Below are 21,673 nucleotides of genomic sequence, written 5' to 3'. Positions count from 1 at the left end.
TTTTTGTCTCTGTGTCCCTATCACCAACACAGGACCACAGTTCTAGGGTTGGAAGGGAAAGCATGTAGTCCAGTGATGGGCAAACTACAGTCCAAGGGCCAGATGCAGCCCCCTGAAATGTTCTATCAGGCCTGGAGACATCATTCCTAATCAGATGGATACAATGAATAGGATACAATACAATGAAACTTCAAAAGAGTTGCCTTAGAAACAGACTGACAGATGAGGATTTCCTTTCCTTTGGCCCCCTCTTTAAAAAGTTTGCCCATCACTGATGTAGTCCATTTTACAGATGAGGAAGCTGAGCTCCGGAGAAGGTAAATGATTTGGTCACAGTCATACAAATAGTTTCAGAAGCAGAATTTGAACTCAGGTTTTCTGACTCTAGGAGGCCTTCTCTTTGCTTTCAGGATGGAGAAGTATGCTACTTTTTATGCAGCTAGTGTGTTTCTGGAACTCTGAGTACAAAATGAGTTTTCACAAATAGATTTGGAAGCCCTCCTCACTTTTCTCCTGCTTTTCCCTAATCCTTTTCCTGAGAGCAGAGTAGGAAAGTCTGCCAGGGACCACTAGTTGGGGATACTATAGGGGATTCCCTGTTTCCTAGTCTGGCCCATTGGCTATTCCTCACATACAACATTCCATCTTTCATCCAGGAGCCTTTGTATAGGCTGTGTCCCAAGTCTGGAACACAGTCCTTCCTCAAGCTTCCTTCAAGACTCAACACAAATGAGCCCTCCTCAGCCTGCCCTTTGATCCAGCCATACCACTGCTGGGTTTATACCCCAAAGAGATAATAAGGAAAAAGACTTGTACAAAAATATTTATAGTTGCACTCTTTCTGGTGGCAAAAAACTGGAAAATGAGGGGATGTCCTTTGATTGGGGAATGGCTGAACAAACTGTGGTATCTATCTGTTGGTGATGGAATACTATTGTGCTCAAAGGAATAATAAACTGGAGGAATTCCATGTGAACTGGAAAGACCTCCAGGAATTGATGAAAGGAGTGGAACCAGGAGAACATTATCCACTGTGGCACAATCGAATGTAATGGACTTCTCTACTAGCAGCAATGCAATGATCCAGGACAATTCTGAGGGATTTATGAGAAAGAACACTATTCACATTCAGAGAAAGAACTGTGGGGGCAGAAACACAGAAGATAAACAACTGCCTGATCACATGGTTCAATGGGGACATGTTTGGGGATAGAGACTCTAAAGGATCACCCTAGTGCAAATATCAATAATATGGAAATAGATCTTGATCAATGACATAGTAAAAAATGACCCAGTAAAACCTAGTGGAATTGCGTATGGGCTACAGGAGGGGTGGGGGAAGGGGAGGGAAAGAACATGAATCTTGTAATCATGGAGAAATATTCTAAATTAATTAATTAAATAAAAATTTCCAAATACAAATGAGTCTTCCTTCATGAGGTCTTTTAGAAGCTCTTCTGTTGCACCATACTTATTCCTTTGGATGTACTTTGTATTTACTTCTCTTTCAGCATCTTAGAATGTCTCCAGGTAGAATACAAGCTTTTTGTATCTGCCTTTGTTTTCCTATCCTGTGATAATGAGATTAAATCTACCTTGCCCATCTTTAGATTTAATCACCAAAGGTGAAAACATCTCCACTTAACTCACAAGTTAGATGGTCTGTAACCCATGTGTGTTAGAATGAGTGACAAATCAGAATTTACTGACTGCCTCCTAGGCAGTCCTAAGAAAAGCATTTGTTGTGATTGGACACGTAAACTAAGAGGAGGCCACAGGAAGTGACACAAAAGAGGCCCCTTAAAAAGAGACCTCAGTGAGCTGGGCTTTTTCTTCTGGTTCATGAATGGGACCTGGGACCCTGAGACCTTGGTGAGACTGCTCTTAAATCTCTCTCTTAGAACATACCTGGTGAATGAAGAAGGCTGACTCCTTTAACCTTCCAGGAGGTACTAGCCTCCAGGATGCTCCCTTGATTGGGAGAAGCCCTCATGGCTAAAACCCTTGTTAATTGACTTTTAGGCTCTGGCTGGGCCTCTGGAGCCCTGCCAGAGTAAAGCCCAGACTTGAATACAATTTCTTACTCTACCCTCTCCTTATCTCCCTACTTCCACTCTCTCCTATATTTTGTAAATAAATCACTAAAATCATTTTGGGGATTGATAATTATTCAATCCCCTGGTTACCAACCTTTTAATATTTACCCAGTAAAAACCCCCTTTCACCCCAATCCTCAGCATCCAGTGAGCACAGTGCCTGGCATGTAGAAGGCTTGTTGAATAAGAGATGGTTTTGGAGGTCTTTGCTAACTTTGAGATAGGTGCAAGGTGATTGGCTAGAGTAAATAATCTTAGGATCAGTTTCAATGTTATGAAATAATGAGTGGCATCATATTAAGTGTATAGTTAGAATTATCTTGAATTCCTAAAACTACATTACCCAAACTTCCTTTCTAAATTACCCACAATTCCTTTTGCTTTTCCTATACCATTTGTTATGCGGTCTATATAATTTGGGTTCGCTCTGCCATGCCCTCTCTCTTCCACATGAATTGAGTGGGGAACATTCTCTGTGTTCTCTAGCTCTCTAGTTAAATATTAATAAATCTCTATAAATATTATACTTTTGGAGATATTGAATATTAATTTTAAAATCCACATAAGATAGCAGATAGACTTAAAGACAGACGAGCCTGATAAAATGTCTCTTTCTTGAAGAAACTGTCACTCTTGCCATTTAAGGAAATGGAAAAATCTCCTCTTTCTTACTCTGCCTGGCTTTTTTTTTTTTTTAATGCCCTTGGCTTGGAGATGGTGACTCAGCTTCAGCTATGGACTAAAAGAGTCATCAGGCTGCCTTTATGAGGAAGAGGCTTTCCAGTCATTGAACCTCATCTGACAGGAGCTGATTCACCATCAGCTGGCCTAGAAAAGATGAAGCCCCAAAACTGGGAGCAGAGAGAAGTTCTGTCAGCACATAAATAACTAAGATCTCTGACAGCCACCACAAGCCCAGAAACAGAATGCTTCTCAGAAGACGCTGAGAGAGCAGTGCCATGACATCATTAGAGGAAGTGAGCAGCTGGCTTCAGAGATGGAAGCTGCCCTGACCACCTGTGTGCCTTAGTCAAACAAGTTCATACCCTGTGATCCTTCCCACAAGTTTCCTGGCTATAATATAGACGTGTCTTTTTATTTTCTTGCAGATAATGGAGGAATATGTGAGAGAGTGGTTTATAAGAAGAAATGTTCAATCACTATTTAAAAAATTATTGTCATTTCTTAAAATGCTTTTATTTAGGACGATTTGTGTTCTCTGACTCACTAGTAAAAGTTAGCACATTGGTGGGGGCTCATAAGTGATACCTTGAGTAGATGTAGGCTTGGGTAGTTCCTTTCAGTTTGGGGAAAGATTTTCTAAGGAGGCCTCCATGCAAGCTGGGATACCATAATGTATATGTACTCGGTACTTATTTCTCAGCATTCATGTCAATAACTTCTCAGTACTAGCTCCTTGAGGACAGGAATTTTTTTTGATATTTTTAATAATTATGATAGTGAATGATTATGTAGTATTTTTGCCTTTTTCAAAAAAATCCTTACTTTCTGTCTTAGAATCAATACTATGCATTGGTTCTAAAGCAGAAGAGCCAGTAAGAGCTAGGCAATGGAGGTTAAGTGACTTACCCAGGGTCACATAGCTAGGGAGTGTCTAAGGCTAGATTTGAACCCAGGACCTCCCATCTCTAGGCCTGGCTCTCAATTCACTGAGCTACCCAGCTGTCCCTGATTATGTAGTATTTTAATGTCTGTAAAGTATTCACACACACACACACACATATATGTGTGTGTGTATGTGTTTATTTACATATTATATGTAATTTTATTTTTACAACTCTGTGAGGTAGGTGCTATTATTATTCCCGTTTTACAGAAGAGGAAACAGGCTCAGAGAGGTTGACTTGCTTAGCACACAACTCATAAGAGTCTGAGAAAGGATTCAAAGCTCAGAATCTATAATCCAGCTACACTGGCTCACTTGTAGTTCCTGAAATACAGCATCAACTATCTCTATGTATCCACACTGAGAAAAGAATAAGCCTATTGTGTGCTATGCACTTACTAAAAAGTCTTTACTTTCTGTCTTAGAATTGATACAGCATTGGTTCCAAAGCAGAAGAGAGAGGAGAGCTAGACAATTAATTAGGGCCAAGCCCAGGGTCATACAGCTAGGAAGTGTCTGAGATCAGATTTGAACCTAGGACCTCCCATTTCCAGGGATAGCTTTTCATCCATTGAGCCACTTCACTGCCTCATGCCATGCATTTCTTTACAAGTATTTTCTCATAAGATCTTCAAAATAATCATGGGGCTATTGTTTCCCCCATTTTACATTTGAATAAACTGAGGCAAAAGAAGTTAAATGACTTGCCCAAGGTCACATAATACTGTTCATAAGAACAAACCAAATCTGAAATAGCTTTAGAAAGAAATATTTTAGGTCATTTGGTAAAGAAAGAGAGAACTGGAAAGAAATGGCTCCCTCTCTCCAAGTTCTAGAAGGTTTGTATTATAGAATATTTAGACAAGAATACTTGTCCACAAACATGAAGGCAACTTGAAAGTAAGGTAGGTTGAGATGGATATCAGAAAATGTGACTATTCAGCAAAATTTGGATGAAGTCAAAACAGTAGGAGAAACCAAAGCATGGGTAGGCTCAAAGCAAGACCTGGATGTGGAGAGCCGATTTCAGTGGTTTTAGGACCCAGGGGACTCCAAATTCTCAGGTAATCCTGGAGTTACTGAAATTAGGATGACATTTGGGATTTAAACAATCTTTAGTCACACAACATATGACAAATAATTCACAATCCAAAAAGCTTATTGTAGAGGTTAAGCTAGCCTCAGAGATGCCCTAGGAAAGCTGGATGGTTGCAAGGAATGCTCATTGTTTTGGGTTCACCAAAAACTCATGTTTTGGGTTTCCAAATTAGATCAAATTACCTGCTGATACACTGTCTGCTGTCTACAGGAGGCCAATCAGGCAAATGTCCTCGTGCCCTTGTCTGAACTCTATATAATGATATAACCTCACAAAGATTCGGTGAGGAAGCCAACTCATTTTTATGGCTCTCTTTCCCCCTCAAATAATCTAATACATTTCTTTGTAAAACTATTTCAGACTTTGGAGTTTGTTCTTATGAACAAGAACAGCTAGAAAGTGTCTGAAGCTGCATTTGAATTCAAGTCTTCCATCCTGGGAATTGGAGTCTCAAAAGTCCCAGGAGATTCACTAGAAGACTATGGCTTGTGCCTCTTTTGTGAACACCATGATGCTTCCTGCAGGGTTGGGAACATGGTAGTGGATCCTAGATCGAGTTGAAAGGGACCTTAGAACTGCTATTCCCCTGCCCTCATGTTACAGAGAGGGAAATTGAGACCCAAATATGGGAAATAACTATCCACTGAGCCCAGGTCTCTCGGAGGCCAAATGCAGCATTCTTTTCATTGTTTGTCCATTATTTCTAATAGCACCCCTAAATGCTTCTGGAATGAATCTATTCAGTTCAACCAACTGATCAATTGATTAGTCAACAAGTATTTATTACATATCTTGCTATGTGCCAGGCATTGTTCTGAATGCTGGAGACAGAGAATTTTAAGGCAGCATGGTTAAAAAAAAAAAAGAGTTTGGAGAGTCCTGGGTTCAAATCTGACCTTAGATATTCCAGTGGTACAGTTGAAGAAGCCCTGGGTCCAGGTCCCACTTCTGATGCTACTGCCTGGGTGACCTAGGGCAAACCACTTTATCTCCTTGGGTTTTGGTTTCCCCCTCTGTAAAATGAAGGTGTTGGGCTAGCTGGCCTCTGAGGTTCCTCTAGCTCTGAATCAATGATCCTATGGAAAATCACACTCCTCCCTGAGTTTCAGTTCCCTCCTTTGTAAAATTAAGGGAATGGGGGCAGCTAGGAGAGTGGATAGAGTGTCAGACTGGGAATCAGGAGGTCCTGGGTTCAAATTTGGCCTTGGACATTTCCTAGCTATATGATCCTGGGCAAGTCACTGAACCCCTATTGCCTAACCCTTACTGCTCTTCTACCTTGGAACCATTACATGATATTGATTCTAAGACGGAAAATGGGGGCTAAAAAAAAAGAAGGGGTCACTGAATTAAATAGTCTCTGGGGTACCTCTGGGCTAGAAATCCTGGAGCCCGTCCCCTTGCCTCAGTTTCCCCTTTAGATTGGGGACAATAATAGCACTCCCCTCCCCCAGGCTGCGGTGAGGGTCTAAAGAGATCATGCCGGTAGATGCCCTACCAGCCTTAATTAAAGACCTCACCTAGGTCATTGTCCTTGTCCTTGTCAAGGGTTGTTTCTGTTTTTTTTTTCCCAGCATCTCTCCGCCCCAGCAGCCACCTCCTTCTCTTTCCGCCTGGGGGCGCCAGAGCGCAGAGGCCTCGCAGGGGCGGAGCGAATTGGGCCGCCCGAATGCACAGGCGCAAGCGTAGGCGCAGGCGCAGTCCTCCATCCGGGTCTCGCGCTGGCGGGATTCCCCGCTTCATTTCGCGGAGGGAATGGCTGGTTGTGAGGATTCTCCGAGCGGCGGGCGAGGGCGCGCGGCCCCGAGGGGGTGCCCCGACGGTTCGAAGAAGTCGGTGTCGCGCGAGCTTCTCCTTGCAGGCTGCGCAAGCGCAGGCGGTGAGGGCTGGGGAGCTGGCGGGGGAGGGGCTGGACCCAGGACATTCCGGGTGTAGAGCTCGCTCCATTGGGTGGGGAGGGGGCACGCAGGGGACTTGTCCACGGTCACTTTGCAGCCGTGCTTGGAGGTGGGACTTGAACTCGGGGGCCTGCCCTCACTTGTGATGGGAAGAAAGGCTCCAGAGCCAGAAGAGCTCGGAACTTTCAACATTTGGAGATGTCTCCTTGTCCTACCCTCTCAGTCATGACACTCCCCCCATCCCGTCTTAAGGCCCCTCCTAGTCCTGATCTAACATTCCTTATTCTAAGGATCCTCCCAGCTCTGACACCCCCTGTTCTAAGCTTCCTCCCAGCCCTGACATCCTCTGTTTTAATGTTCTCTTATCTCTGACTTCCCTCCCCTCAGATGTCTTTCCAAGAAGGCAACGTGATGTAAGCACTGACCCTAAAGTCAGTGAATCTGAATTCAAATCCTGGCCCAGCCATAAGTTGACAGTTTGACTTTGGACAAGTCTTTGCCTCACTCTGCTCCTCAATTCTCTAAAATGAGGCATTTGGCCCGGATGTCTTCAGTGATTCAACTTCTGACTTGCTGGGACCTGACAAGACAGCCCCAAATTGATCTGGAAAGAGAAGGAGGAGGGGGAAAGTGGTTCATTTGTGGTTGGGGTCACCACAAAGGGGAAGAATCCTTCCCACCCACACAGCCCCTTTTCTCACTTTGGAATAAGAGCAAGTCCAGTTTCAGGCACTTTCTCAAGGATGCAGGCTCAGGACAAAGAGATAACCAGAGAATCTGCTTCTTTTGTAGGGTTTCAGGACACATTACTCATTGGTTCCAAAGGCAAGAGCATGGGCTTGCAGACTGTCAGAGTGGAGCCAAGCAGCAGTGAGTGATTATTTAGCCCCTGATGCCCTTTTCCCCTCTGGATTTCTTATCTTAGTTCTGGAACCTCTCTGGGCCTTTGTTTTCACATCTGTAAAATGAAGAGTGATTGTCATCAATTTGTGTTGGTATAACAGACAGGACTCTTAACCTGGGGTCCTTGATCTTTCTTTTTAAACTTTCTCCTTGATCTTTTTTTTAAAACTTGAATAATTATGTTTCACTATGATTGGTTCCCTTTATAATCCTATGCATTTTATTTGCCCCATTTAAAAACATGATTCTGAAGAGTCTATAGCCTTCCCCAGTCTGACTGCCAGAGAGGGCCCTGATATAATAAAGGTGAAGAATCCCTGGCTCTATGGTTCCAAGCTTCAATTATTCTATGGGCTGTGGGTCTCCCTTTATTGTAGGACTGTATGGATTGAATTGTTCTGGGTTCTGGGTACCTCCTGTGGTCAAGGTCCTGTTCCTGGCCTCCGAGGAACCAAAGATAAGAAAATGGTAGTTCCTGCCCTCCAGGAGCTTATATTTTTCTGAGGGTAGGTGAGGCACACACACAGAGTAACATGATTCAGGACATGGAATGAATTGGAAATCACTGTTTTCCTTTCAAGCTACTCTTGGAATTCCCAAAGATTCCTATCTCTTAGGGTAGGAGAAATTTTGATGTTGGGGCAGGTTCCTCTTGTTCATTCTAGGAAAAAAATTGCTGTTTAGATTTTTAAAACATATACAAGGCACCATGGAGAGATACAAAGAGGATTGTTTTTGTAGAGGGAAGGAGTGATCTTGGGATCTCTGGGATGGGCAATTTGAAATGTTCTTTGCCTTGTCCATGAGCTATATATTTTATTTGTTTCATGTCTTCTGGCTGTATGGCTGAAAGGGACAGTGGGTAGGGCAGCTTAGAATTTTGTATTTTAAGAACTCAGTTTTTATAAATGTTGTGTAATGGCTTCAAAATAGCCCTTCTCCCCAAAATATTTTGATTTGAGCTAAAATATCATAGTCAGGATTCTAGGAAGTCTTGCTTTCATTTTTCTATAGTAGTAGACAACAGCCCCCATTCTCACCCCCAAAAAACCCTAGCCACGGGCATATTCACTTTTCGACTTGAACATTAATACCCACATTTCTATGTTCAATCACACCTATCCATGCATACTGTTATACTCACAGTGAATAATTTATTAAGCTCTTAATTACAAGGCTTTATGCTAGGGTCTTAGGGAGATAAACATGTATAACCCCTCCTCTCCCCCAATGTATTGAGACGAATGGCAACCTTCTACCACCCACTCCAAAGCAGACCTGTACAGGTTAACTTTGTTTTTTTCTTTAATAAGTTTTACCCTAAATTTAATAACCAGAACAGAAAAGAATTCAGGCAAACAGATATCACTTATAAATAATAATTACATCCTGTTCACTTAATCCATATCACCTCCAGATTTATTTAAAAAGTTAGTTTTGCTTATACTTTTTCTTTTTACATTACATTATTTACAATACTCTTTCTATTCTCTTTTGTAACAAAGGGAAAAAAAACCAATTAGGCAAAACCAGCTGATATGGCAACTGTATTTTGCACCCATAAGCTGTCCATCTCTCCGAGGAAAAGAGGGCAGAGCATTTCCTCATCCTTTTTCCAGGGCCACAGGTGATCATGGTATAATTACACACAATTCAGTTTTGTTTTAATATTCTTTGTCTTGTACATAGGGGTAGTCATTGTATATATTATTTCTCAGGTTCACCTTAATTTACTCTACAACAGTTCATGCAAATCTTCCTGTTTGCCTGAATTTTTCAATTTATCATTTCTCATGGAACAATCTTTTTTACATTTATCTGCTTACAGTTTGTTCAGCTATTCCCCATTTGATGAGCACCCACTTTGTAGTGAATTCCTTTTTTTCTTGTCTTAAAATTTTTTAAAATTGCTACTTGTTTTTATACCACCTTCATTTCCAAATACATTCCTTCCTGGAGAATCATCTAACACCTCCAGAGAGCCTGATAGTGAAGCATTGTTTCATACCTGTAGTCTGCCACCTTTGCAAAGAGGATAGAGGGCACATTTTCTCACTTCTTTGTGGTCACATTGAATTACACAATCTTCAGAAGAGTGAGAGAGAGAGAGAGAGAGAGAGAGAGAGAGAGAGTGTGTGTGAGTGTGTGATTTTGTCTTTGTATCCTCAGTACTTGGCACACAGTAGGTGCTTAGAATTTCCCACTTAAAACTGAAAAAAAAAAGTTTTTTAAATAACAAAACATTTTATGACATCCTTGTATTCTAAGAAAGATCTCAAAAAGATAGTATTTAAACTTGTGATATTTGGGCAAATAGTAAAAGTTATAAATAACATTTATTTTTTATATACATATATGTATGTACCACTTATATCACCTTTTTTCCTCCTCTAGTTTTAGAAAGAGTGAAGAACTTCTTACCTCACATTGAACAGGCCAACAAAAAACTAAGAGAGGAAATAGCATCGGGTCCCCCAGGCCTGTTCAGTATTGAAAATGTTGATGACTCCCTGGAAAAGATCATAGAAATGGTAGGAATACTTGATATGCTTTGCCACTTTGGAAGCTCCTCTTTCATAGATTCACAGAGATTTGGGGCTGGGACCTCTGATTTAAAGTGGCAAAGAGGTCCAGTGGCCAGAGCAGACCTGGATTCCAGCCTCACTGCAGGGTTTGTGACCTAGGCTGAGGGACTCCCTTGGCCTGTGTAGTGTCAGTGGCTCCCTCTGTGAAAGGAAGGCATGGCCAGAAGCCTTGTGCATTTTAGTGAACTTTTAACATTCATGCCGAAGCATTGGTTGTGTAGGGTTAGATATCTAGCTTGGTGATAACAGACTTAAACCAAGTGCGGATTTCTGTGTTTTAATTAAGAAATTGTACTGAAGCAAATTTTCTGCATGATTCTTTTTTAAAAACCAAGAAGAACCCTTAGGCAGTTATCTCTAAACAACACCAAACACAAATTCACATTTATTGACTATTTATACTAAAATAGGAATTTCTGCAGATGGTGAGTTTGTAACAGCTTGTTAGCTATTCCCTTTTCGAACCTGTTTGTTGTTTTGGCCCATTCATCATGGCTGTTTGTTTGTAGCTTGTTCCTTTCCTCCAGTAATCAGTGTATATATACACTGTCTGGTTTTCCGTTCTTTGCTAGGCATTATTCCATGTCAGCCTTTGCAGACGTCCTAATAATCCCTCCCGTTCTTTGCTTTGAAAGGCTTCCTGGTAACCCACCACGTTGCCATGCCTTCGTTTTAAGGCATTTTACCAACTTTGAGCCATGTAGGTTTCTAGTTCCTTGTGGTTACAAAGAATATTTCTAAGAACATCTCTGAAATGATAGCCCTCGTTTTCGTTGTTTTGATTTGATAGTGACACTTTTAGGGAATTCTGGGATGCCCAGGAAGGGGTCATTGAGTCAAGGATAAGATCCTTATTGTGATCTTAGTGGCCGTGATCCATTTTCTAGGATGTGGCTGTGGTGGAGATGAGCAGCTCTGATTCTGAAGATCTCAGTTCAGGAGAGAGTTCGGAATCTGAGGATGAAAACAGCATCACTGGAGAGGTCACCACAGAGAATATTAAGTTTCCAAAACCAGGAGGAAGAAAAGGCAAGATCGAAGTCTTGGACAGTTGAATAACCAAATGAATGAACCTATCTGTCTGTCTTGGGCTACACTCCACATTCAGGTGACATATACCCCTCAGGCTTCAGGGAATCATTCACGTGATTGGCTGTTGTCCAATTCATGGGACATGTGTGCTGTTTCTGTACATGTTGTATATAATTCACTGAAGTTATGTGTGAAAGTCAAGTTTTCTAGCACCTTGCTGAAAATGTCTGACAAGTAGATAAATGGAACTAAATAAATACTTTTACAATCAACAAACTTGTGGAGTTTTTCTCTCCTAGAATAAGTTAATTTAGTTATGGAAGGAACCTGAGAGATTAATGGGTATAACTTGGTAAAGCTGAGGAAGCTACGGTATGGAAAAGGGATGTGACACGTAGTCACCCAGGTCCTTGAGCCTAAGTTCCACATTCTCTCTGTTGTACCTCGGAGCTATCTCCGTGATATCATATTCCATATATCCTTCAGTCACCTAAGTTTGTAAACTCTGAGTCATCTGACTTCTTTCCCTCATACCCAGATTTTTGACAAAGCTTGAAAATTCTTCCCCAACATCTCTTGAACTTGACCTTTCTCTCTACCCACAGCCAACACTTTAGGCTTTCATTCTCCCTAACCTCTGTTTCTCCTAATTGGCTCTCTGCTTTCAACCTGGCCCCTTCTCTGTCTGTCTTTCTTACGTTAGCCAAGGTTGTCTGTCTTAACTGTTGGATCATGTGACATCTCTGCTCAAAAATCTTCACTGGTTCCCTGGCTCTAGCAAGAGTTCTTAACTTGGGGTTCATGAACTTGTTTTGTATATTTTAAACCTTACCTTCTGTTTTGGTATCAGTTCCGAGGCAGAAGGGCAGTAAGGGCCGGGCAATTGGGGTTAAGTGTTGTGCCCCAGGGTCACATAGCTAGGAATTGCTTTATCTCTGAAGTAAATTTCCCTCTGTAAAGGCTACCTGATACTAGTAGATAAGTAGAATTGGGGTAACATAACTTGATTGAGGCTTGAGCCAATGTCAGCAGAGAAGACATATCCCAATCCTCAGGGTTCTGGGGCAAAATGGCAAGCCTGGCTCTGAGAGAGGGCCAGAGTATACTTGCTATAAGAGCAAACAATAATGAACTAAACAATACTAGGAAGTACATTTAATATAGTCATTTTATTATTTAATTGAACTTGGAGAGAAAATTAGCTTTAAAAAACATTAAGAAAACATTCATACCAATGGAAGGTCCACATTTAATATTTTATAAAATTCTACTAGGATTGAGATACTTTGCTAAGTCCTGGAGATAAAAAAGTAAAGGTGGGGGGAACATAGCCCCTATCTTCACATAGCTCGTGTTCTATGAATGAAGACAGGACTGCTTCCTTTTTGTTGATTGGGTGACTGATTTATATTTCCACAAGGACCAAGAAAAGATTTAGAGAAGGAGATATGGGCTCATGGAATTAAGAGCAGTCATAGGCCACAGTGAGATGTCCTTCTCAGATTGTAGCTCAGGTAGAATGAAGGCATAAGTCAAGAATTTGAGTTGGTCAGTGAACTGGGAAGCTAAGGTGTTGGGAAGAGATGGTAAGTTAGGCACCAAACTCTTTAAGAAAGGAGGTAAGACATTATTGTTGTCCAGTTATCCAGTCATGTCTGTTTCTTTGTGACCCCATGGGCCATGACTATCCATTGGGTTTTCTTGGCAAAGATCCTGGAGCAGTTTGCCATTTTTGTCCATCAAGGTAAACTTTAAGCTGTTACAATAAAACTGAAAAGATTGAACTGGGCTGGTGGTTCTTAATCTTGCTTTCCTCCTCTCCTCTGCCTTAAGGGTTCCATGGATAAATTGTAAGGTCACAGGAACTTATATGGGAAAACAGTGATATCTTTGTGTGTGGCAAATGGAGCATCTCTCCATTATGAAGATGAACAATATACCACAGTTGAATGAGCAGTACCTGTAACTTTGTCACTGATAGAAATCAGATATCTTCATGTTACAACCCAGCTGTGACAGATATCTCTAAATATTATTTGTACTCATCCCTACTTGGAAATAACTGTAGTTAGTTATTAAACTCCTACCACTCTCTCCTCAGTGTTCACATGTGATCAGTCTTCCTGCCCAGAGTCTGTCTTGCAATAGAATTGGTTTTCTTTGTGATCTGGTATGTTGTGTTTAAAAAATTTTAAAGCACGAGACCATAGTCTTCACTAGACTAGCAGAGAGGGTCATGACACACAAAAGGTTAAATAAAACACCCAGAGCAGCTAGGTAACACAGTAGATAGAGCACAAGACCCAGAGTTGGGACCTGGGTTCAAATGTAACCTCATACTTCCTAGGTGTGTGATTCTAGGCAAGTTACTTAACTCCAATTAACTAGCCCTTACCACTCTTCTGCCTTGGAATTGGTTCTAAGATGGAAGATAAGGGTTTAAAAAAAAAAAAAGAAAAAATTCTGGGACATCTAAGTGACTCAGTGGATTGCCAGGTCCAGAGTCAGAGGTCCTGGGTTCAAAGCTGGTCTCAGATACTTCTTAGCTTGTGACCCTGAACAAGTCACTTAACCCCCATTGCCCAGTCTTTAAGAAAGAGATCTTTAAGAAAGAGAAGCAGTAGAGGAAAGCCTTGAGGAGCAGGACAGCAAACCCTCTCCCTTCTGGCCCAGGTTGATGGCGCTGAGAGGTCTGGCCTTTGGAGTGGATGGCCAGGAAGGCACCACTTTCCAAGGGGAGCCAGGTTTTCTTGGGCACAATGCCTGGACCATGGTAGTGTAAAGACAGGATTAACTCTCCCTTGCCCATTTTTAAATTTAATCACCAGAAGCATGTATACATCCCACTTATCCTTAAATGGGGGAGGTCTATGACCCACATGTGTGATAATGGGTAACGAATCAGAATCGACTGACTGCTCCTTGGGCAGGCCTAAGCAAAGCTTTAGCTGTAATTGGTCCATGTAAAGTGGAAGGAAGGCACAGGAAGTGACGAAAGGAATGGTCTTTAAAAGTGGCAAGAGTTTACTGTGATGAGATCTTTCACCTTCAACTTGACCCTGGAGGAGCTCCTGCTTAGAATCTCGGACTGCTCTTGAATTTTCCCTTAGAACTACCACGTGGGTGAGTAAAAAAGCCAACTTCCTTTTCCTGATTTTCCTGGAGGTAAATTTTCCGGAGAGGCCTCCTCATCTTGGAGGAGGCTTCATGGCTAAAACCCTTGTTTAATTTACCTCTGGGCCCCCTTTGCTGAGGCCTCTTAAGCCCTGCCTGGTTTGGACCAGGTTGGAGTCAATATCTATTCTCTCTGATTTTCTTACTTTCACTCTTTCTCCTTTTGTAAATAAACTACCATAAAAAGTCATTTGGAATTGAGTCATATAGTTCCTGGCAATCACACTCTTATAAATTTAGTCCAACCTTTTAATTTTTAACTTTTACAGTAGGAACTTTGTAAATGCCTGTTGAATGAAGGATTAGAAGAGGCTAAGGCAGTGATGGGCAAACTTTTTAAAGAGGGGACCAAAGGAAAAGAAATTAAGACAACTCTTTCGAGTTTCATTGTATTGTATTCTACTCATTGTATTCGTCAGATGAGGAATAATGTCACCTGGCTGGATAGAACATTTCAGGGAGCCTGCATCTGGCCCACAGGCTGTGGTTTGCCCATCACTGGGCTAAGGTAAAGGGGATCTGGTGATGCTCACATGGAGATTGCTGTCTGGAAGGATCAGGCAGGAGGGGGAAGACTCAGGTGGCCTGGGAAGATAGGGCAACAGCAGCGGTATTTTGGCCTTAGCAGAGGAATGCCTAAATCCTAGCCAGTTTGGAAGAATGGTGAAGTTTGAAGTGCCATCTGGCTGGGGCTCTCACCCTTGGGGTCCTGTGATAGAGTTTGGCTTGGGTTTGTTCTCTCTCAAATATCAGCAATGAATGGAGTTTGGAAAGGCCTGTGGGGCATTGAAGACCTGTGATTGAGCCCCAGAAACCTGACAACTTATACTTTTTCCCCCCTCCTTTAGATAGGAGAGGATCACAGGGGGAGGACGATACCTAGACAAAAGATGTCCTAACCATGGAATGAAGAAATTTGGATTTCTAGACTGTTATAGGATCACCATTCACATTCTTTATTCCTGCTCATTAATACCAGAGAGGTAGAAAATACTTTTTAACAGCTTAGTATGCAGAATTTCGGTTCTACAATCTGTACATATCATACAAAAGTGATATTAAGTGCACTTTGTCAACAGTTTTATGGTACTGTAAGTTTTGAACAGGAGTTAAGTGAGGTTGGATTGGTTTTTAAAATCCAAAGAACTTGAAATCTCTCAAAAAATGTGTTCGATGTACAACCTTGTAGAAACCAAATCTCTGTCATTAGTTATCAAGTGTAAAAATATTTAAAACTAATTTAGGCTCACACCCATCCCGATGGACAGGACTGTAATCATAGGAAACTTGTCTTTTTTCCTCCCCCTGCTGGTTAATTCTATTTGTTCCAACAGCACACTCAGAAGTCCCATCAGGCACTGGGTGGAGAACACAGTGATGGAGAGGAATTCTTCAAGAGGAATTCTTTAGAGAAGCTGGTGATCTAATATTCCAGGGTGACTGCCTTTGTTTTCAGGTACTCCCGGAGAGCCTCTTCGCCTGGAGGGGAGAATATCAGTGAGTGACTCATTCAGAAGTGATGGGTACACCATCATACTCTTAGATAGGTACAGCTCTAGACCTAGATGGTTCTTCCTTATTTATTTCCCTTCTCCATCCAAAACATTGGGCCATTTAAAGCATGGCAGCATCTTTAGCAAGTTATAGACTAAGATAAGAGTTCTTCACTTTTTTAGTGTCCTGGACCCCTTTGGCCTTTCCAGAATCATATTTTTTACATGCATAAAATAAAATACAGAAGATTACAAAGGAAATCAGTTATACTGAAATAGTTATCAAAACTTTTTGAAGTGGGGTGGTGGCATGCAGCAAGGTGGCTGAGTGGATAAGAAGCCAGAGATCAAATCTGGCCTTAGCCACTTCCTACCTGGGAGACCCTGGGCAAGTCACTTAATCCTAACTGCCTCACCCCTACTACTCTTCTGCCTTGGAACTGATACTTAGTATAGATCCTAAGACAGAAGGTAAGAGTTTAAAACATTTTTTTTTAAAAGAAAAGTTCATGGCCTCCAGATTAAATTTAGTCTGTTGACCTTAAAATTCAGGGAATCAAATGAGATTAGGATCATTAATCCAGTACCAGAAGGGGCCTTAGAAGCCATTAAATCCAATTAACCTATGAGAAATAATGAAATGACTCCTTTTATAGAGGAGGAATCTGAGGCCCAGAGAAATTGTTTGTTAAGATTCACCTTTCTTATAACTAAGTGTGATTACACAAGACTCAAAGAATATTAAAGGAGAAAATAAGCTTTACTAATGTAGAGAGTTTTTATTGTACCATGAATGACAAGAACAGCCTGCTAGCACATTGACAGAGCACAGTAAGGTTTTACAACATACTCAAAAAAAGAAGTATGTCTCAAGAATGAGGAAAATGTTCCTTCCGCAGCCCAGTGGAATTCAGAACAGGTAATCCATGGTTGAAATAGTAAGGGCTAAAGCAGGGATCCTTTTTGGCCGTGAGAGCCATAAACACCACATTTTTTAAAATGTAATTTCGTGAGAGCTGTATACAGTGCTCATAGTGCCACTCCTGTAACAGTGCCTGAAAAAAAAATTGACTTTATAGCTCTTGCAGAAAGAGCCATATCTGGCCCTCAAAAGAGCTATACGTTGCTGACCCCTGGGCTAAAGGTGTAGCAAAGAACAAATGTAAACTATCCTGAAGAATAAGTTAATGGCATCTTCTGAAAATCTGTACTCCGATAGGAGCAGCCATTTTAGTAAAACATGGATATCTGTTTTTGTTGCATCAAAACAACTATAATTAATGAAAGCTGTCCTTGTGGCATGCCTGCTATTAGGGCAGGCACACTGGAAAAAATGTACCTGTTGCCCTAGGGGTGTACTGTTTGGGGTAAGTTTGGGACATAGTGACTTGCTAGTCTGATTTACAGTCAGGAACTGTGTTGACTCAAAGCTCTACATGGCAGTCAATATTTACTACATCATGGTGCCATGACCATCCTTTTTCCCACCTTTCCCTTGAGGCAGTCAACACAAGGGAAATGGCAGAGGGCAAGCTGAGAGCTAACTTAAAAAAAAAAAACAAAAGATTGCTAGTCTTACTATCTCTAAAACAGTTATAGTCTTTTCCTCTTAAAGTTAACTTTGGACTAAAAAAAAAAAACAGTTGTAATTTTAGAGTATCTTATGTGACTTTTGACAGTGCTTCCTAGGTTGGTACAAAAGCCCTTAGAAATGATAGGCTTAGGTGGCTCAGTGGATTGAGAGCCAGGCCTAGAATTGGGAAGTCCTGGTTTCAAATGTGGCTTCAGATAACTTTCTCGATATATAACCCTGGGCATTTTACTTAGACCTCATTGCCTAGCCCTTACCACTCTTTTACCTTGGAACCAGTTGGTCCTTTCTATGAAATAGTATTGATTCTAAGATGGAAGGTAAGGGTTTAAAAAAAAAAAAAAGAAATGATCAGATGGGGCAGAGCCAAGGTGGCAAATTAGAAGCAGCAACCCAGCTCAACTCTGAAGGGTGGGAAGGAGAGAAAGAATGTAGAACTCAAAAATTAAAAAGAAAAGAATGTTAAAAAAATAAATAATAATAAAGAAATTACTCTAAATTTGTTCAAAACAGACTAGGAGTCTAAGGCAAGCAAGAGATAGGAGCATAGACATAGCCTTACCCAAGTCTTTGCCAAAACCAGACTGTTTCACGCCACCAAATGGGGCTGCCACATCAGTCTTGTTGTAAGTATTAATGAAAACTGTCCCAGCTTCCAGTTTTTCACTCACATACATAGCCTTGTTTATATCTCTTGTGAAAACCCCTGAAGCCAAGCCATACTCGGTATTGTTTGCTTGTCGCAACACTCCATCAACATCCCTGTAAGATAAAAAAACAACCACTTTTCTTTGCTGTACCATGAGTGACAATGGCACCCTCCTATGTAAAAATAATTAAATAACGTGAACACCCTTTTGAGTTCCTTGATGCTTTTGAATGGTTTCTCGAAGAATTTGGGGAAATGTCTCTTTAGGACCTCCATGTCACTTGGGGTGAATACTTTGTATGTCTTCACATGCACCACCCCCTCCCCTGGTTGCACAATGGTTCTATCCACAATTGGTAACAGAGAGACTACAGCATTTATGATTGGTTGTTTGTTATCGGTGGCATTGCTTCCTAAATACTTTGATTCCACAATCTCCAGTTGGAGGATTATATGCTTATCTAATTCCCTTCCTTCTCTTATTTGTTTTAATACTTAGAACAGTAGTTTGATGTTTTCTACCAGTTCCCCAGAGTCAGCATCATTTTTAGTTGAAGTTGCCTTGAAGTAGTGCCACAGGTGAGTAAAAACTGTCTTAGAAATCACTAGGAATTGCCAAAGAGATAGAATTATGGCAAGAGCAGCAGGGATGAAACATATACATTTGGCAAGGGTTAGGGCACACCATTTGTAGTAGTCATAGATGTCAAGAATTTGTTGCACAAAACTAAGGACTTTCATGAATCAGAAATTGATAAGACCTTGCATAAATGACCATGCCATTATATAGACACTGGATAGGATGAATGCTATCCTAGCCAGATTAATCTTGGGTGTCTCAGAAGATTTGTAGGTATTCACTAACTTTGCTCGCCAAATTGTAATAAAAGAATAAAGAAAAGGTAAATGGGGGTTTGGGTCCTTTGGTGGGAAAGGAGGGTGCAATAGTGGATTGAGGTGGTAAGGAGAGATGTAAGGGAATGGCTGAGTTTAGGGAAATAGAGGACAAGGTAGTATATTGAACGGTAAGGGAGATGATGAGGTAATTAGGGGAGGCAGCTGCAACCGGGAGACACTCAGACTAGAGACAGAGGTTACTGGGGAAGGAAGGCTGGACTCTTCCAGGGAAAATGGTATTTTCTACAGACACAAAGGTTAGGGCCAGTCAGAAGTGGTTTGAATCTGACTAGAAGGCTTTCTAGTCAGTTTCTCAAGTCCACAAAGAAGAAGTCCCAAGGCTCCTTCCTCTCAGTGAAACTGAAGGTTTTCCAGGAGGAAGTATAGAGACAACTACTTCCTCCCAAGATGGACGCCTCCAGCTTCCCTCAAGAAAATAAAGCGAATAATTCCTTCCCTCCTTCAACCCTCACTTATCGTGGAGCCAATGATTTAGCAAAGGGTTTGAGTAGGTAACAATGGGGTTTATTAAAGTTTCAGGGTTGATTATAATGGAGAGAGGATTTCAGGGTTTCTCTAACAGCCGCTAAGGAGAAGCTCAAGGTGGGGGGGAGGGTCACAGGAATGGCTTGGACTGAGAGAGAGCCTGCTTTCTCTAAGCCAGGGAAGTTTGGCTGCCCTTGAGGTTAGGTAGTACTAAAACAGTAAAGCAAGGGATAGTTTGTTTCAAGGGTAAGCCCTACTTGTCTATGGGGAACTAAATCCTCAAAGTCTAATTGCTACAACCCAAAAATCCACCCTTCTCCCAAAGCCCACAGGAAAATCAGGAAGGTAATACGGGAATGAAATAGGGAAGGTCAGGGAAGAGGTTCAGAGAAGTTAGCTAAGCTCCAAATGTCTAAAGACAAAAGCACAGATTCAAGGCAAGGTTTCAGCTCGAAGGCAGAGCCCAGTTTGCCCCTCCGCTCTTCACAAGCTTCTGGGACCAACTGACCTTTGTCAGAGTTCTAAGGCTGGCTAACTGCCAGAAATTCTACGGTTATGTTATGCAAGCATAAAAGCCTTGATTGCATCTCTGCATTATACCCAGCACATTAAAGTTTTACAAAGTATTTCCAAAAAAGAGGTATGTCTCAAGAATAAGGAAAATGTACCTTCCCCAACCAACGGAATGCAGAACAAGTGATCCATGGTTGAAATATAATCAATATACATTTGACTTCATCCTAATATTTTCCGAAAACCCTTTCATACAGTATAAATCAGGAAATTATTTAGTAAATGCAATTTATTACAAGAAAACCCTCATGGTCAATGAGGTGTTTAAGGGAGAGGTATTAGACTGGGATCTCTGAACTAGGGAGCTCCTGAATGAACAGGTTGGTCCCAGTGATTTCAGCTGTCTCTCAGTTTTGGAGAACTGCTGCAGGGACCACTAAAGTGGTACGCCACTTACCTAGGGTCACCTATAGTGTCAAGATTTGCACCCAGGTCTTCCTGATATTGAGGCTAACTTTCCATCATATGCTGCCTCCTGCATATTCATGGTCATTGAAAATCTGGGCCCCAAGATACTTTTAAAAAATATTTATTCATATATAAGTATATATATATATATATATTATATTACATGTAATATATGATATAAAATAAATATAAAATACAAATTTTATATTTAAATACCATCTTTAAACTTTTGAAATCTTTTTTTCACAATAACCCTGGAAGGTAGATTCCCTCTCATTGCTCCTTTCTATGAAATAACCACTTCAGACAAAATGACCTATGTGCTTTTTGTGGAAAATCAGGTAATCTCTGCCTATGAGGACCTAAAGGGAATGAGATATCTGTGCAGAAGGGATGCAAAGGGAATGCATGACAGACTGGAGAATGGAGAGATCGATCACTTATGGGAAGGGCCATAAGGCAAAGTTTCCTAGCTTACACATGAGCTGGGTTCTGAAGGAAGAGGAAGATTATTCGAAGATGGAGGGACCCATACATAAAGGCACAGAGATGGCAAAGGGCAGATAAATTCATGGAAAGGTCTGAAATGAAGTTTGACTAAAATGTGGAGTGCAGAAAAGGAAGTCGAATGCAATAAGATGGCAAGATTGGCCGGGTCCAATGTGTGGAGGGGAGCTTTGAGTATCAGACTGAGGGGTTTGTTTCTTACTTAGTGAGTCTTGGGAAGTCCCTGATAGATTTTGAGCAGGGAGAAGGATGAGTAATAGGAAGGAGAGTCTAGAGATGGGGAAACCAGTCAGGACTGGACAAGAGCACAGAGGAGCCGTGAAGAAGAGCTGAAAGAGGGCGGGAACAGGAGAACAGAGCTATAGGAGGTGCTGCAGCAGTTGGACTAGAAAATTGGCTGCATGGGGGAGGTGAAGGAGAAGAGAGGACCAAAGGGTTGATGGGAGGACAGTGATGTCCTCAGTAAGGCTGGGGCCTGTCTGAACCCAGGGCATCCGCTGGGATGGCAGAATAGCTAGGCAGGCATCCAGCTGACAGCCAGATGGAGTAATTTGATAAAGTCCCCAAAGGGGAAAGGGGACAGTGAGAAGACATAAAGGGCCAATGTAGAGCCTTGAGGCATAGCCACATTCGGAGGCTAGGAGGAGAAAGAACA

The 21,673-nt window shown here is 41.5% G+C and overlaps 2 protein-coding genes across 2 annotated transcripts in view; one reads left to right on the top strand and one right to left on the bottom strand.

Moving 5' to 3' along the window:
- Positions 1–6,548: 6,548 nt before the first annotated feature.
- Positions 6,549–11,512, top strand: NOPCHAP1 (NOP protein chaperone 1). Its single transcript, XM_044678413.1, has 4 exons — positions 6,549–6,701; positions 7,513–7,590; positions 10,018–10,154; positions 11,096–11,512. Exons 1-4 carry the CDS (start codon positions 6,578–6,580, stop codon positions 11,261–11,263), a joined length of 507 nt encoding a protein of 168 aa, XP_044534348.1. The 5' UTR covers positions 6,549–6,577; the 3' UTR covers positions 11,264–11,512.
- A 4,325-nt stretch (positions 11,513–15,837) lies between these two features.
- Positions 15,838–21,673, bottom strand: part of ALDH1L2 (aldehyde dehydrogenase 1 family member L2) — an 81,576-nt gene continuing 75,740 nt past the window's right edge. Inside the window, exons 23-24 of the mRNA XM_044679141.1 lie at positions 18,061–18,260; positions 15,838–15,893 (exon numbers count right to left, since the gene is read on the bottom strand). Of these exons, the coding sequence (XP_044535076.1) occupies positions 15,838–15,893; positions 18,061–18,260 (256 nt within the window). The remainder of the gene's footprint in view (positions 15,894–18,060; positions 18,261–21,673) is intronic.

Source organism: Gracilinanus agilis, chromosome 5 (assembly GCF_016433145.1).
Source record: "Gracilinanus agilis isolate LMUSP501 chromosome 5, AgileGrace, whole genome shotgun sequence".
NCBI classification, from domain to species: domain Eukaryota; kingdom Metazoa; phylum Chordata; class Mammalia; order Didelphimorphia; family Didelphidae; genus Gracilinanus; species Gracilinanus agilis.
Note: the sequence above shows the minus strand (reverse complement) of the source record. Positions and strands in the feature narration are given on the sequence as shown.

Coding starts and splice junctions, on each gene's coding strand:
- NOPCHAP1 (XM_044678413.1), top strand. CDS start 6,578: ATGGCTGGTTGTGAGGATTCTCCGAGCGGCGGGCGAGGGCGCGCGGCC. Junction 7,591..10,017: donor CAGAGTGGAGCCAAGCAGCA/GTGAGTGATTAT, acceptor TTCCTCCTCTAG/TTTTAGAAAGAGTGAAGAAC. Junction 10,155..11,095: donor TGGAAAAGATCATAGAAATG/GTAGGAATACTT, acceptor TCCATTTTCTAG/GATGTGGCTGTGGTGGAGAT.